Below are 15,552 nucleotides of genomic sequence, written 5' to 3' on the forward strand. Positions count from 1 at the left end.
CTCTTATCATGACATGTTTTTATTAGCCTACTTCTGTTAGTTCAGTGAGACAATTGGAAGCTATTTTTCGATGCTCTTCAGTGTCACTAAACTCTTAACCATCGAAACTGTGGATCTAACTGAGGCTGGAATGGACCTACCAGGCACAGGCCCAGGGGCCCAGAGTGGTCAAAGAAAGACCAAAAAGAGATATCAGGACTACAAAGAAATGTGAAAAAGCTGCAAGAAGACACATAGAAACTCACAACAACTATGAAAAGGGACAAAATAATAACAAAGTGACACAAAATGACTAGAAAGAGACACTTAGCATTTACAAAAAATAGCATAACAACTCCAAAAGGGGGTGAAACAATCACAAAAACACACAAATGGACCTCAAAGAGACACAGATAAAACGCAAAGTGACTACAGGGGGAAACAGCCACAAGGAGACACAAAATGACTACAAAGAGACACTTAACAACTACAAAGAGATGCAGAACAATTCCAAACACACAAAATAACGACAAAGAGAATTGAAATGACTACAAAGAAATGCAAAGTGACTACAAAAGCACACAAAATAACCACAAAAAGACACAAAATGACCACAATGAGACACAAAAAGACTACAAAAAGACACAAAATGACTACAAAGATGCACAAAGTGACCACAAAGAGACACAGAGCAACTACAAAGAGACACAAACCCCCCCACAAAGAGACACAAAATGACGAGACACTTAACAACTTCAAAGGGATGCAAAACAACTACCAAAAGAAGTGAAACAACCACAGAGACTCAAAATGACTAAAAAGACACAAATGGCCACAAAGAGACACTTTACAACTTCAAAGGGATCCAAAACAACTACAAAAAGGGGCAAAACAACAATAGACACACACCCACCCAATCCAACAATGTACAAAGCAGTACAATGGCTGATAGATTTGTTGAATAAAACACTTTTTGACCAATCTATTTAAAAAGAAAAAAGTGATCACTCTTGGCTCACGTGAAGCTATCTGTGGTTTGCAACGCTGCTGACTTAACATGTCAAACTCAGTTTACTATAAATGGAGAGTACTCCAGAGCCTGTGAAAACAGTTGCATAATATTCATTGTGGCTCTGCGGGGAGCTTTCTGAAGTCTGAGGAAACAACTCAGCTTCCATCACTTGAATAAACTGTGTTCAGGCTTTGATACTACAAATAGTCAATCGAAAGCCTGTTAAATAATATTGAAAGACACGTGTGTTAAAGCTATCCACAATGCTGCTGTGATGCATTATGGGAAGTGTAGGGTACAACAATTGTGGATCTTGACCCAAGAGACTAAAAGTCAGTCTCTTCCTCTGCCGTTAATTTGACCATTCATTTAGTGTAATACTTATTCACTGGAATAGTCCTTTAAAACTACCTGTCATGTTTGTGTGTCCCTGTTGGATTGGTTCCCAGCGGTGCTCATTTGGCACACTTTCTGCATTGCTGCATCTCCCCGCGGTGTCTTTTATGGCTGCCACGATACCAAAGATGCCTAATGCTTCCTGATATTTTTAAAATCATTATGCCTAAACCGTGTCTGTCTGCGCTCGTTTGCAGCTTTAATTAAATCCCTCTGCAAACTTTTAGATTTTACATAGCTTCAGGAGGTATTTACACACCCTGGAGAGGTTTCGTCTCCTCTTGCTGGTTTGTACAGTTTAACAACTCCGTTTTCAGGCAGTCTTCTGCTTCAGTGATGACGATAATGATGATAATGGTGCTGATGATGATGATGATGATGATGAGTAGCAGAACGTATCATGAGTGTGGACTGTGCTTATGTGTGCTCATCTTACATGGCTCCTCCTCTGTAAGGACTGCTGCTGCTTTCTGTGGCTCACCTGTAAGATGCTGATGAGACTGTGTGTGTGTGTGTGTGTGTGTGTGTGTTTGGGTTGGTGGATAAGAGAGGGAAGGAGAGACAGATGAAAAGAAAGAGAGCAAAACGAACACGTGTGTAAGATGAAGGGAGATTGATTTTTAGGAGAAAGAATACAGCATGTGTGTGTGAGGGAGGTAGATAGATAGATAGATACATAGATAGATAGATAGATAGATAGATAGATAGATAGATAAATATGTGTAAGAAAGACAAGGGGAGGGGGAAAGCAGGGAAGGAGAGAGGGAGAGAGAGAGATGCTAGATAAAGTGGTGGGGCGGGGAGGGGGCGGTCGACACGCAGTGATTGGAAAATATCGAAGACGCGCACGCGCTAATCCGATGATGGGTCTCAGTTACCGGGGGGAGGGAGGGGTCTGTTTAAAAAAAAAAAAAAAGAAAAAAAAAAGAGAAAAAAAGGAGTAGGACCAGGGCGGGAGCATCTTGCGCTCGCGCGCCGCGTCCCTTCCTCCCGAGCCTTTTGTGTTTGAAACTCTCATATCTCAACATATCAATAATTCAAGCGCGCGCGAGAGAGAGCAGACGGAGCTCCCCCCCGCGCGCTATGAGTTCTGCTGCCTCGTCACTCGTCCAGGGCCCCTCCGCACCGCGCGCGACTCCCGCTTATTGTGTTTCCAAGTGACAGAAAAGCTGCTGAGAAGTGAGAAAAGAGGAAAAGAACAGGTGAAAACTGGCGACTCGACTGGAGATACGGGGGCAATAAACTGGTTTTCAGGAAAAAAAGGAGAGAAGCCTAAAAATAAACCGTCTGGTTTCCCTTCCGCGAGGGAGAAACTGTTCGCAGTAGGCTAATTAAATCCAAGAAAAACGGAGTGGCAGAGTTGTAAAACAGGTTCATCTGGGGCACGACGGGAAACTCTTCCTACCTTACTTTTCTGGGGAATAGACCCGCGGGTTAAGGTGTGAAGACGACCGAAGAAGTTCATCGTTCTGGTCCGGTATGTTGGCGTTTTGCCTGCTGAGTGCCGTGTGGCTCGCGGCGAGCCCGGCCCGCGCTCAGAACGAGACGGAACCAATCGTCCTGGAGGGGAAGTGCCTCGTGGTGTGCGACTCCAACCCGACCGCGGACCCCACAGGCACGGCGCTCGGGATCTCGGTGCGCTCGGGCAGCGCCAAGGTGGCGTTCTCCGCAGTCCGGAACACCAACCATGAACCCTCCGAGATGAGCAACCGGACCATGGTCATCTACTTCGACCGGGTAGGGGAAATACATTTCTATTCTATTCAATTCAATTCAATTCAATTCTATTCTATTCTATTCTATTTTATTCTATTCTATTCTATTCTATTCTATTCTATTCTAAAATGACAATTGTATCAAAAAAATCAAATAAGCAAAGTAAGTTTATAAATGTTTCAGTCTTGTCACTTTTGTGTCTGCTTTCATTATAAATGAATTCTACCTGATGAAGGCATGATGTCGATCAGCGCACATAGCCTACGAAGTTTCAGATTGTGTGTGTGGGCGTGTGTTTCATGTGTAGCGTGCTTATTGCCTGGTGTGGCCAGTTGTCAAATAGCCCATGGAGGAAAGACAAATTGATCAGTGAATGGAAGATAAAAGATAAAATGTCACCTATCTTACAGAAAAACCAGAAGCAAAAAGTAGGCCGTTCTTATTTCTGCGCCACTGACCAGTAAATGACCTCCCGATGACTGTTTCATGTGGTCTTTTTATGCAAATCAAAAAAAAAAAAAAAAAAAAAAGATAGGCTATGTGCAATAAAGGCTGATCGTAGTCTCGGAGCGTGTAAAAATAATAAAAAGTTCATAAACCAGGAACCCAGGTGAAAGTCAATGGCTATAGGTAACAGTGGCTGGATATACGCGCAGCTGCATCGCGTGCACCTCTGATAGCTAGTGGTCTCGTGGACAGCAGCGAGCAGCTCCATTCGAGAAAAGTGCAGCGGAAATGAATCCGTCTCGGTAACGACTATTTTTATAGGTAATACATTTCCAAAGTGGCTGGGAAAGTATAGCCTGGTAGGCAAGCCTTTTGAATATTTCAACTTTTCTGAGCTGACAATACGGGATATGGGAACTGACATCTCGCCAAATAATTTAGTAACGGCAGGTCGCGAGGGCGAGGTCCTACCCGCCTGCCGTTAAAGGTTAATTCTCTCTAAAACTGCCGTTCAATTACACGCCATAGTTCGCCTCCATCCATAAAACCAGACATTTGGCTGCAGAAATGCATAATTGAAAATTCTATTTGAATGATTGATTAAGTTCCCTTTCATTTCCCATAAAGTTTGGAAGTTCTGACAGGAGGGGGGAGCCGAGATAAAAGCTGAGAGTTATTCCACTACATGAGTGAATCTGAATGTGTGGTCCGGGGCCAGAGGGGCCCTTTAAAGTCCTTTATTTAAAAACACATGAGATATCAATTTCAATAGGCTATAATGGGCATCATTCCCAAAGCAGAATATATAATTTAATGGCATGTGGGTTTAATACAAACTAAGTAATACAAAATAAACAAATCTTGAGAATTTTGTCAGAAAGCGTCCGCAGCTTAATGTGCGTCTAATTTTTGTTTGTAATGTGGAAACATTTGGGATTATCTGCTTTTTAAGATGCGGGCTATGCTTTTGGTTATTAATGTTCGTTTGGCATCTTTGTAATAAATTCTTAATGCATCCATGTGATCCCGCAGTGACTTCGAAGTGCAAATACTGTGAAAGACATAAGCCGGATAAAGCAATTTTATCAATGAGATTTATTTTCTTTCTTTCTTTCTTTCTTTCTTTCTTTCTTTCTTTCTTTCTTTTTCAGGTTCTAGTAAACGTTGGGAGGAATTTTGACGAGGAAAGAAGTAATTTCATCGCGCCGCGCAAAGGGATTTACAGTTTTAACTTCCACGTAGTGAAAGTCTACAACCGCCAAACTATACAGGTAGCGCCTTTTGGTGTGTTTGTCTTTTATGTGGATGTGTGTGCTTGTGTGTCTGTGCGCGTGGCCCACATCAGGCGCCCCCGCACTATCCCCCCCCCCCCCCCCCCCCCCCAATAAAAGTTCAGCCGCACTGCAAGTCATTTTGTAAGATGTTTGAGATGTCTTTCCCGGGAGACAACAACGGAGGCGGGCGTTAACAGATGAAAGCCAGTCGCCCGCCACCCGCCGGCCCAATCATAATTAATCAATACATGCAGAGAGGACAGAGCCAAACGAAGCGCTTGCAGCCGGCAGGAGGACGGGGTGCTGTGGTGAGCACGAGGAGGGGCGCGAGGCTCCAGCAGCTTTACTTTCAGCACCGTGGACAGCGACGTCTCCTCCTCTCTCTGCCTCTTCTCTTGAAGAAGCAGCAGCAGCAGCAGGCTGACTAAGATTTTTGATTATTTAAGAGATTAAAACATTAAGTACATTTTGAACAGAGCAAACAGAGACAGGCATTTTAATTTTCCTGCTCGCACGCACAACAACACTCACATGGGTTTTATGCAGAAATAATAATGTTTTCCACTTATTTGTTTCTCGCACACACCGCCTGCAGTATGCCCCATCACAACTCTCCCTTTCATCCTACTAACAACTCGTTTTCACTCTGCCTTAGATGCAGTCTCCATATTCTTTTGATGTGTCAAGTGATGAAGCACTTGAGCAGTCTTAAGCCCATTCCCAGCATTTAACATGCGCGTGATGACGCTTTACAAGGCACACAGCGTTAATTACAATGTATCTCTTGCAAATTAAACTGTTGTGTAATTATGCCGTTGGCTCCCCGGGGCTTTGGCATTATGTTTTGCTACTTATACTTTATTATTGGAGTCTTGAATTAATTAGCATGGCAGCAACAATAACAACAACAAGCAGGGCGGGCGATATGTGAGGAGGGGGGGTGTAAGCTATGTCAAGCTTGGCGAGTACTCCCAGTCATCTTTGTGTGACTGAACTCAAATAGACCGTGCATGGCTAACACTTGACTCATGGCACTGAGGTAATTAAGTCTGTCATAACATGCAGAACACAATGGTGATAATGTCTGTCACATTACCATTAGTGCTGTTATTTGTGCTAATGTGCTGTGCTCTCAATATGAAACTGCGGTGTAGCTGTGACATAATGTGCACAGTCAAACAGCCAAACAGTGACTTTTACAACCAGAATCTTAAGGCTAGAGTGCACCACTTCAGTTTAAGTCCTCTAAAGCCCCAAACATTTTTAAATAATAACATTTCAAAACTGATTTATAAACTTTAACTTTAAATGCAAGTAGGAAAAGCTGTGTTCCATCACGTTCCTGACATGAAACAGGTGTAGGTTGTCCTCTCTCCTCCGAGCATCCAGCCTGTGTGCTGCTCACCCTCAACCTCTTCCACTCATCCTCCCATCCATCCAGCGCATCTGCTGTGTTGAAAACTCCCACTGTTTGATTGCCTTAGAGGCAGCTACTGTGGTGAATGCGAGAGATGAGAGACAGCAGGGAAAGGAGAGCGGTAGGGATTGAAGGGGATAGAATGGAGAGGAAAGGATGAGAGTAAATGTAAAAGAGTGACAGTGGAGAAGAAAAGGTGGACTGAGGGACAGGGGAGGAAGGAAGTGAGGTGGAGGAAAAAAGAATGTGAATAGAAAGCAGGGAGTGGAAGAAATGGAAGGCAAATGGGGAGCCGAGAAGGTGGGAGGATTGAGGGGAGGGGCAGAAAAAAAGGGTAGAAAAGAGGGGCACATCAGAAAAGAACAAAGGCTGGGTGAGGAGAAAAGAAAAAGAGAAGGGTTAGGCAGGGCAAAGAGAGAGAGATAGTAAGAAAGCCAACCATCATGAGTAACTATTGATCAGTGGCTGCTGGGTAGATGTACAAAGGGAAGGAGAAACAGTTGGCTCCATCTCTCATCAGTCCTTTCCTGTGTCTGTCTATCTGTGAGGGGTGAGAGAAGTAATGTGGGTGTCAAAAAGCATCTAAAAAGCTATCTCTCTTTGCTTTTTGCCTGGCAATTAAATACAAATATTGCAAATTAAATACAGTTTATTCTCTGATCTAAAGTGAGCTCCTTCACACTCCCCATAATGCCACCCATCAGCGATGCCTACACTTCCACTAATGGATAGCTGACTTACATTGTTTTTGAAAATCACTTACAATATACATACCAAACACTTCTCTTTGTTACTGGGTATCATCTCAGGTGCAGCTATTTACATTTTCTCCACGTGCCACTGCTCTCTATTTGAAATTAAATTGAAACAAATGAATTCTATATCCCTTAGTGAACATCTTGTACCTGCAGCTTGGAACAGAGAGCTAGCAGATCAGAAAGACAAACAGATGAGGCGCTGGTAGGATATCAATACTCAACAATGTGAGGTGCTCTCCGGATAGAAGGGTGGGCTTTTAAATCTATTTCAAGTTTCTTTTTCAGTGTTTTCTAAAGACCATAATACTGTGTGTTGGAAATAAATTGAGGTATTCGACAGGGGTTAATGTTCCTTTTGTTAGAACAATGTGCGGCAACTTATGCAGAATTTAAACATAAGCAAGCAGTCGTATTGTTACTTATCAGACAGTCACTTGTATTGTTATTAAATACGGCCTTCCACAGAGCCCTGGGTGTAAATTTCAAAACAGATCATGGAAAGAAAAAAATCTTATTTGGCCAGGAGATATAAAGCATGAAATAGAATATTATTGAAAATAAATTTTATTGCTGTTTATTATGGTTTTGCAGAGTGAGTAATGGTATTTTACAACATTATTTTGAGCACCTAGCAATCAGAAAATGGCATTCATGAAGGCTCGGGGGTCACAGCAGCTTGGTAAGGGTGAAAGCTACACAAGGAGCACAACTAAAATGCCTCATGCTGTGCGCGTATTAAGCCTTTCTGTCACTATAATTTTCCCATTGAGAGGAGAAACCCTGGAGGCACCGCTTCAAGCTGCTGATAGCACGCTGCTCTGATAATAGGAAATTTTACCTTTTACGTACTGCTCTTTGGGTTATGAGAACTTATTTTACATTTTGACCTGGGGCAGCTGCATCTGTCTGCAACAAAGCAGAATCCTTTCAATATTTGCAGTACCAGCCCAGGTTTGTGCCTCGGTTTCCAATACGCACATTTTTATTCTCTAACTTGGGTCACCGGGGTCGACCCATGTTGTAATGAGATATTTCACTCCTGAGAGGTAGCAAACATGCTCCGTTTTTAAATGCAGAGCAGTTCTTTTAGAAGAGCAAATGCTTCCCCTGTTAATTGTAATTCATTAGGCAAGAAGATTCTTAATACCAAAATGGTGTAATATAATTTCAATTCATTACAATTGTGCCAAGCTGAAATCCGAATGTATGTTTTGCATCAGTGTTTAACCTTTTCATTACTTGCTGATTTAACTCATTATCATGCAGTTAGTTCATTCGGTACTAGTGTTTTAAAATAAATGATCATAGTATTTTAACAAACAAATGAACTAAACAGTGCTGAACAGTGCTGGACCTAGCACATTTGGTGGCCTAGGTAAGCTTTCCCTGCAGACGACCCCCAAAGAAAGTATTTAGTACAAACAAGAAAAAAGGTAATCAATCAACAATAATGAAAATGAACAAGGTAGATACTTAACAATAATAGTACATGCAAACAATAAAAGAAGAACACCTACAATTTGCACATTACGTCTTCTTCTTTTTTTTGTAATTTATTATTTTTTGTACTGCACCCCAGTGGCTTTTTCCTTTCTCTCTTTTCTCTAACTCTAATGCTGTCCACCATACCCATCAGTGTTTTAGCATGTTGTGTGATAATCTCTTACTGATGTACCACTCTGAGTGGCACCCTAGGTGGCCCGCTATGTTGTCTATAGAAAGATCTGCCACTGGAAGTAACAAAAACATCAGCATGTGGGTGGTAGGATATATTGAACAGAAAAAGCAAGAGACTATAGTTATTAGTTTCATTAATATCTACTGTTATCTTTCATAAGCAGCAAGTGATTTCTGCTGATCAAAGTTTTGCTTGTCAACAGCAATCACTTTGAGGGCAGAACTATATGTGTTAAACAGAGCTCAGATAATTGTACCTGTTAGATATATTTTTCACAGCATACAAACAACACAAATACCAAGAAATGAATGTCAGTGTCTAGCTATGTAATTTTATATTTTGAATAATCTATAATGAATGTTGCGTGACTGCATTATATCAGGCTGCTCTGATTAAAATGGTTACAGTGTTGTCGCAAATTGCTTATGCCGTATAAGCACCGCTTCATTAAAGTGTTGGCGGATTCTGTTTAGAAAACACACACTTTTTAAAGATTGATACGTGTGTATAACCACTGAGACGAAACTTAGCAAAAGCCACATCCCTTCTAGACATCCTTAAATATCATCAAAGGGTTTATTTAATATAGTCTGATTCCCTGTGCAGCTTTCCACTACAGCCAACAGACTGCTAAACACTGGCTAAACACACAAATGGCCAGCCTTGATGTATAGAAATGCAGGAAACACATATATTAAAGTTGATAATGCTGTTGAATTTATACACTTTATGTTGCTCTTTAAGACAGATTGTATCAATGAGATTTGTTAATAACTGTTAAAAGTAACTTATAATGTGTCAAACGGACCAAACACATCAAACCACATGCCCCTTTGCCCTGTAGGACAAGGCCATCAAGTGATGTGATTTTCTGTACTTACCAGACTGTTCTAGCTGCTCTGTTTTTTGCCTTTACCCAATTAATCACTGTATCCACATGACTGATTATATAACAATAATCTCATTGTGTAAATATTTTGTGAAAACCCCTGTAGTCAACCCTACAAAATTGACGCCATATCGATACAGAGGTATTTAGTCAAAAAACATTGTGATAGTTAATTTATTTCATTTTGCCCAGTCCCAGCATAGACCAGGGACAGTTAATTGATGAAGTGTAATAAAGTGAGTCTTTGACTAATTATAAAAAGTGGGTTTAAACTGAAAACACATGGCTGCCATAGTGCAGCATCATATGAGACACATCAAGTGTTGCCCGTAGCACCAATAGGACGCACTGCACTGCACATCAGCAGAAGACCACACACAGTTATTACTACTTCTACTAAAAAATCTACACCTCTCCCACCTTTGCATTAACTTAAAGACATATGTGGAAACACAGTAATTAAACTTGATTCCTCACCTGAAGAGCCAGTCCTCATAGCTATGGCTCGCCAGACAGTAACTTTTTGCCATTATCTTTATCATGACATGATTATGGGTTGTAAAGTTTAGGATATTTTTGACACTAATAGCTAGTCTCACCTCAGCCATTCTTTGACAGAGACAGTGACAGCAAGACGTACAGGCCGGGATGTACAAGCACAGAGCAATAGGGAAAAAATGTGTTTTTTCAGGGGGCGGCGAGGTTGTAAATAAGTCAGTAGTGCAAAGTGAGGCATGAGGGCAAAGTGTCGTGACTTGGCTTGGCATAGTACAATAATAATAGGTTTGTTTGGTGTGTTTTGATGCACAGTGTTGGGCAGCAGTGTGTTTTGGCATTTAGAGTTAAAGTACTCTGTACTCTGCTGAACAGGAAATCAGAAAATCTATGTGCTCTGTAGATTATCTACATATCTATCTTATTATCTCTCTCTTCTATTCAGCTCCACAGTAGTGACAAAAACACAAGATCCCTATCAGGCCACATGGGGGTCTTTTAGTCTTTAAGCTTTATCTGTGACCGCCTCAACAATACTCACATGGTGTTTAAGACCAGCAGCACTTTGAAATAGAACAAAGTGGGAATGTTAGAGATACTAGGATGTGTCACTACACTCCCATCTTACTACAGCTGTGGGGAAGTGTGTGGCCAGCAGTGTGTTGATGTGTTGCACATGAGGACGTGGGAACAGAATGAGGGAGCAGCATGATTTGTGCTATAACAAAGAAAAAAAAATAGTAATACACTGGTCCTCTGTTACTGGCTCAGACAGCGTTCATCTTATACACTGGAGATGCTGGAGAATGAGATGGAAGTCAAAGCAACATAAATAACCGCCTTATCTGTTCCTATGTTCTCTTGCCTTTGAAATGGTGAAAGGAGAAAGCGGGTGGGAGAGACGGGGTAATGGAGTTGGTTTGTCTGCAACTGGCCAGAGAGACAGTATATTCTGGGAGCTGGCAGGCCTCACCAACAGACTCTGCGTTTTAGCTGCTTGTTTGTGAGCTTCTTTCAAGGGTGGGCGTAGACAATTCTGCAGTAGTGAGGTAAAGTCATTTTTAGCGGTGTTGTGGCAACATGGCTCTAGGGATGGAACCGTTGGCCGCTCAGCTGGTCCACCACTGAAATGTCTCAACAGCTACGGGGTGGCTTCAATTTTGTACAGACATTCATGGTCCCCAGAGGATGAAGCCTGCTGTCTCTGATATCACCTGGCTTTTCCTCTGGTGCCACCAGTAGGTCAAAGTTTTCACTTATTTGGCTGGAGGCCTGTGTTGCATGTCGCATCCCTATCCCTCTCCTAGTTTCCTCTCTGCTTCTTCATCACCAGCAACCTACTAAGAGGTGAAATGCACAAACAATCAGCTTAGAAATGTATAATTCTGAGATCCAGATAAACACTGTGTCGTCTGTTTGGGACTTGTTAGCAAAGGATGATTGAGTTGTTGGTCAGTAGAGTGCATGTGAGAAGTTACTTTAGGCATAAACACCCATGTCCTCATTGAAACCTAGTCATGAAAATACTTAAAAGCAGCCCAAGATCAGTGTGACGTTATATGTTATAATCACCAATTCAACCCAAGGAGAGTACTTTATGTTAATCATAGATGTAAAGTACTTATCTCAATTAAGTGATATGGTCATCCAACATTATTAAGAATCCAGGAATGAAAAGTGAGCCCTTTGTTTACTTTAAAAAAATGTATATTCCAAAAGGCCAAATATAAAAAGTCACATTTCAGCTCAAATTATTCTAGGGCTGGCAAAATCTAAATCATGATTATTTTGGCCACAATTATTTAAGATGATTACATAACACAAAATATTATATATAAATTGAACTTAAATTCAACTAAAAAAAGAGATAACTAACTAAATAAATAAATAAACAAAAATATAAATGCAAGAGGAGAAGGACAATAAAGCAGCATACATGGAAATGAATTACAATATAACATAACTGAATACATTTCTCTCTTTTTCGCTGATGGGCTGAATGAGTTGCATACATTATCGCTAGTCACTTTTTAGAAATAAAGTCACCAAGATGGTCTGAAAAGTCAACAAAACTAGCAAAAAATCACAGAGTCGGCACCAGTGCAGCACTGTAAAGGAAAGTCTGGATTTATAACAAAAGACAAAACGAGAGCATCATTGCAAAACATCCTACGGTACAATAATCATTTTATCTCCATTTTCACAGTTACAGTCTTTTGAAGACAAAATCATAATAGAAAATAAAATTTGATTAATCGCCTATCTCTGTATTACCCCACTGGTTCTCTTGTCTAATATGACATTTTAATGGATTTATCTGGGGGTTGATGCTGTGGTGACCATAGTGGAGACTTGTTCATTTAAATCATCCACTGTCAGAAGTTGAGGGATCTGATTAGAAAAATGTTTGTTTTTCATACGTGAAGAATATTAAGTCAGGGTGTTGAGCAGAAATGGATGCAAATCAAAGAAATACACTGAATATATTTGTGAAAACATGTTTTTCCCAATGGTGTTGGTTTGTGGAGGTAATTTATAGATACACTAATGTGAAAATTATCTAGTGGAGAAACATTTCTGTGTGTTTGTACATTGCTTTTGTTTTAAGTGGTTCACTTCTTACAAAGAGGAAACCTCTCATCTTCTGTTTTTACAATTTATGTCATTGTCTTTTTTGTACAGACACATGTGCACAGTAACACACAGTATCCGCAAGCCAGATGCTTGGTTTCATTTTTATCCAACCAACCTGTGTTCGGTCTCCTTCAGTTTGGCAGAACATTATAGAAAGCTGCGCTGGTTTGTGCTCATGTGTGAAAGAGGAGGTGTGAGAAAAAGTATTCTTTGAATATTTATTGTCTTTTAATTGAACAAGATTATTACAAAGACCGAACAAAAGTGAGTCATTAGGACTCTAGATTTAGTCCAAAAAAGTACATTTACAATTCTTGCCAACTGCTCTTTTGGCCTAAAGCAATGTTTAACTTAATCACTCACAGTTTTTTCCACCTTCTTAGATCAATGATTACAAAAGTCCTAGACAGTCCTAGACACTTGAAGACAATGCAATAAGTCTCTCGGAAGTCTCTAGGGTGAATATTTTATTGCTTGTAAAAGTTCGAGGAAATCTCATTTGAGTCGTCTTTTGTAATTAGGGTAAAAACATGGTGCTGACATCAGGCTTTCAGGAAGCCTAACAATGTATTACAAGGCATGTGCCCTAAAGGATGTATATTGTCTGAAGCATTGAGAAGTGTTGAATCATCCCTGTCCATACCTGTGTATAGCTAAAAGCTTCACAGACTGTATGAGCAGCACTGTCAGTCTGTAGCTGTTTGTGAGACAGCGCTGGACTGAACATCTGCAGTTTTGCTGGAGAGATCTTGTCAACCAGTAATATCCGGAAGAAACAATTTTTTAAATATCCCATGTTTCAGTAGTCTTTCATCAGATTGTCTCCTCAGCTCTTATTTGCCTTTATCTATCAAGCAATCGTAAGTCCAATTCCAATCTTGATCTAGTTGTAAGCTGTGTTCAACAAGTCAGTGTTTATTAGTTCAGTTGATGGGGTACCTAAACCTCTTGCTTGGACAACAGTTATGTTCAGTTCAGAAAACTACATGTTGTGTTGTGTTGCCTTAATGTGGTATTTGGGTAAGCAATGGTGCCAGATTTTGGGTACATATTATATCAAAGGAGCAACTGAGATTTTCCAGGACTGCAAAATTGGCAAAGTTGAGAAAAAACTTGTGAAAAGCTGATGATAAAAGTATTTATATTTTAACCAGTAGAGTTGGACAGAGTATTAGGTTTGCTACATTCTGTCTGGTCATAGTGTGCCCTAGAAAAAAAAATGTGTGGATTAGCAAACATGGGCCTTAGTTGTTAAGCCTGCTCAAGAAAAGAAATGTCAGACTACTGGCTATTTCAACAGTGGCAGATGCTTGTAAGGACAGTTTGACCTCAAACAGATTGCCCAGAATTGCCAAACCGATGCATGCATGTATGCACACACTGTTCATTGTTTATCATTAATTAAAGTTGGGTTTGGGTCGGGTTTGGACCAGGCAAGGTTTCCACTCTTGGACTTCGGTTGGGTTTGGACAGAAATATGTTTCCAAAGCAGCACTTTAGTCTACGATATGAAACTTGAATGGCAGGCTGTGTCAGTGCTGCAGAGGACAAAAAGCACTTTGTGATTTCCAGTTGCAGCTTAGCCAGACGTCACAACATGAAGGATTTACAGAGTTATGTCAGAACATTATGGCATGATTTCACCCTTGGTCTGAGGTGCCTGTTTTTAAGTTGTAAAGCGGTGATAAAACAAAGCCAATATTATGCACATCATTATATTACAAATTGATTTCATGATTTGATTCATTTTATTCCCAGCTGACAAAGAGTAATATGAAGTACTGTCTTTTTTTATTTGTTGATGTGCTGTGTAAACCTAATGATAAGAGGTCAGGGCCTGCTTTCAGCATCAAATAATGAATTCCTCTAGGTTTTTGGTGCGTTCGATGTAAATACTGTTAAGGGCCATCTGCTCTTGTTGAAGTTCTCAACTGGCTTATCTTAATTAATTTTCCTCCTTTGGTGTGTTTTGACATTTGGCAGCTGATTCAGAGCTGCATGATTTGCTTTTTACTAAAGGAGAAATATGATGGGTGAAGGCTTTGCCCAGTGGCTTCCTAAGATTAATGATGTTTTTCCCTTAGGCAGTATTGATGAAGACTGCTGAAGATCTGTTGACATTTGTAGGATCTGTGTTTTTGCCCTGGTCTTAAATGTAAATAGTTCAGAAAAACTTCTGACCTTTTGCTGTGGTTGCCTCCATCCCTTTGCATCATTTCTGCTTGTTTTTCACTCACAGATCTCTTCCCTTGAAACTATCCAAAATGATTTCAGTCTATAACCACACATCTACTGCACAGTAACATCCAATGCTATGTTTACACAGGAGCAAAGCAAATGTTCTTTCCAACTTTGTGCTACAGATGCACTCTTTTTATAGCTATTTAAACAGGAACAATTCAACTGGATAAAATGTAGTTTCTTATTGAAGAAGCACTGAGTAAAATTCAGAGTGTATGAGCAGTCTTGACTTGGTTCTCAACATAGAGGTGGCCGAGCTGGGGGCTAGCAGCTAACGATGCTAAGACCATAAACAGCGGAAAACCATAGCAATAGTGCTGACAGAGCTAAGTGTTAATCAGGGAGGAAACGGAGGGTGGGCATGTCGTCCCAATATCAGCTGTAACCACTGTATGATGGCAGTGCGAAGCGGTGGCAATGAGCGAGCCAATGGGATACACACATGCACTAAAGCCCTGTTTCTACCAAAGAGTCCTTTCACTTTGGTATGCATTTTTTCTGTTTCCACTGTGAAAAGTTGTGGATGGTACCAAAAGAACCATTCCTAACTGTCCCCATTTTTGGTACCTAACACACAGATCTGGTACTAAAAGGTGCAGCTAGAAACACTGCAGTC

General features: G+C 40.7%; 1 protein-coding gene across 1 annotated transcript in view; it reads left to right on the forward strand.

Annotated features, from left to right (window-relative positions):
• The first annotated feature begins 2,330 nt into the window (after nucleotides 1-2,330).
• cbln1 (cerebellin 1 precursor) overlaps nucleotides 2,331-15,552 on the forward strand; it is a 31,850-nt gene continuing 18,628 nt past the window's right edge. Inside the window, exons 1-2 of the mRNA XM_050074266.1 lie at nucleotides 2,331-3,124; nucleotides 4,702-4,821. Coding sequence (XP_049930223.1) covers nucleotides 2,867-3,124; nucleotides 4,702-4,821 — 378 coding nt within the window. The 5' untranslated portion in view covers nucleotides 2,331-2,866. The remainder of the gene's footprint in view (nucleotides 3,125-4,701; nucleotides 4,822-15,552) is intronic.

The sequence above is a fragment of the Epinephelus moara genome, chromosome 20 (assembly GCF_006386435.1).
Source record: "Epinephelus moara isolate mb chromosome 20, YSFRI_EMoa_1.0, whole genome shotgun sequence".
Taxonomy (NCBI): domain Eukaryota; kingdom Metazoa; phylum Chordata; class Actinopteri; order Perciformes; family Serranidae; genus Epinephelus; species Epinephelus moara.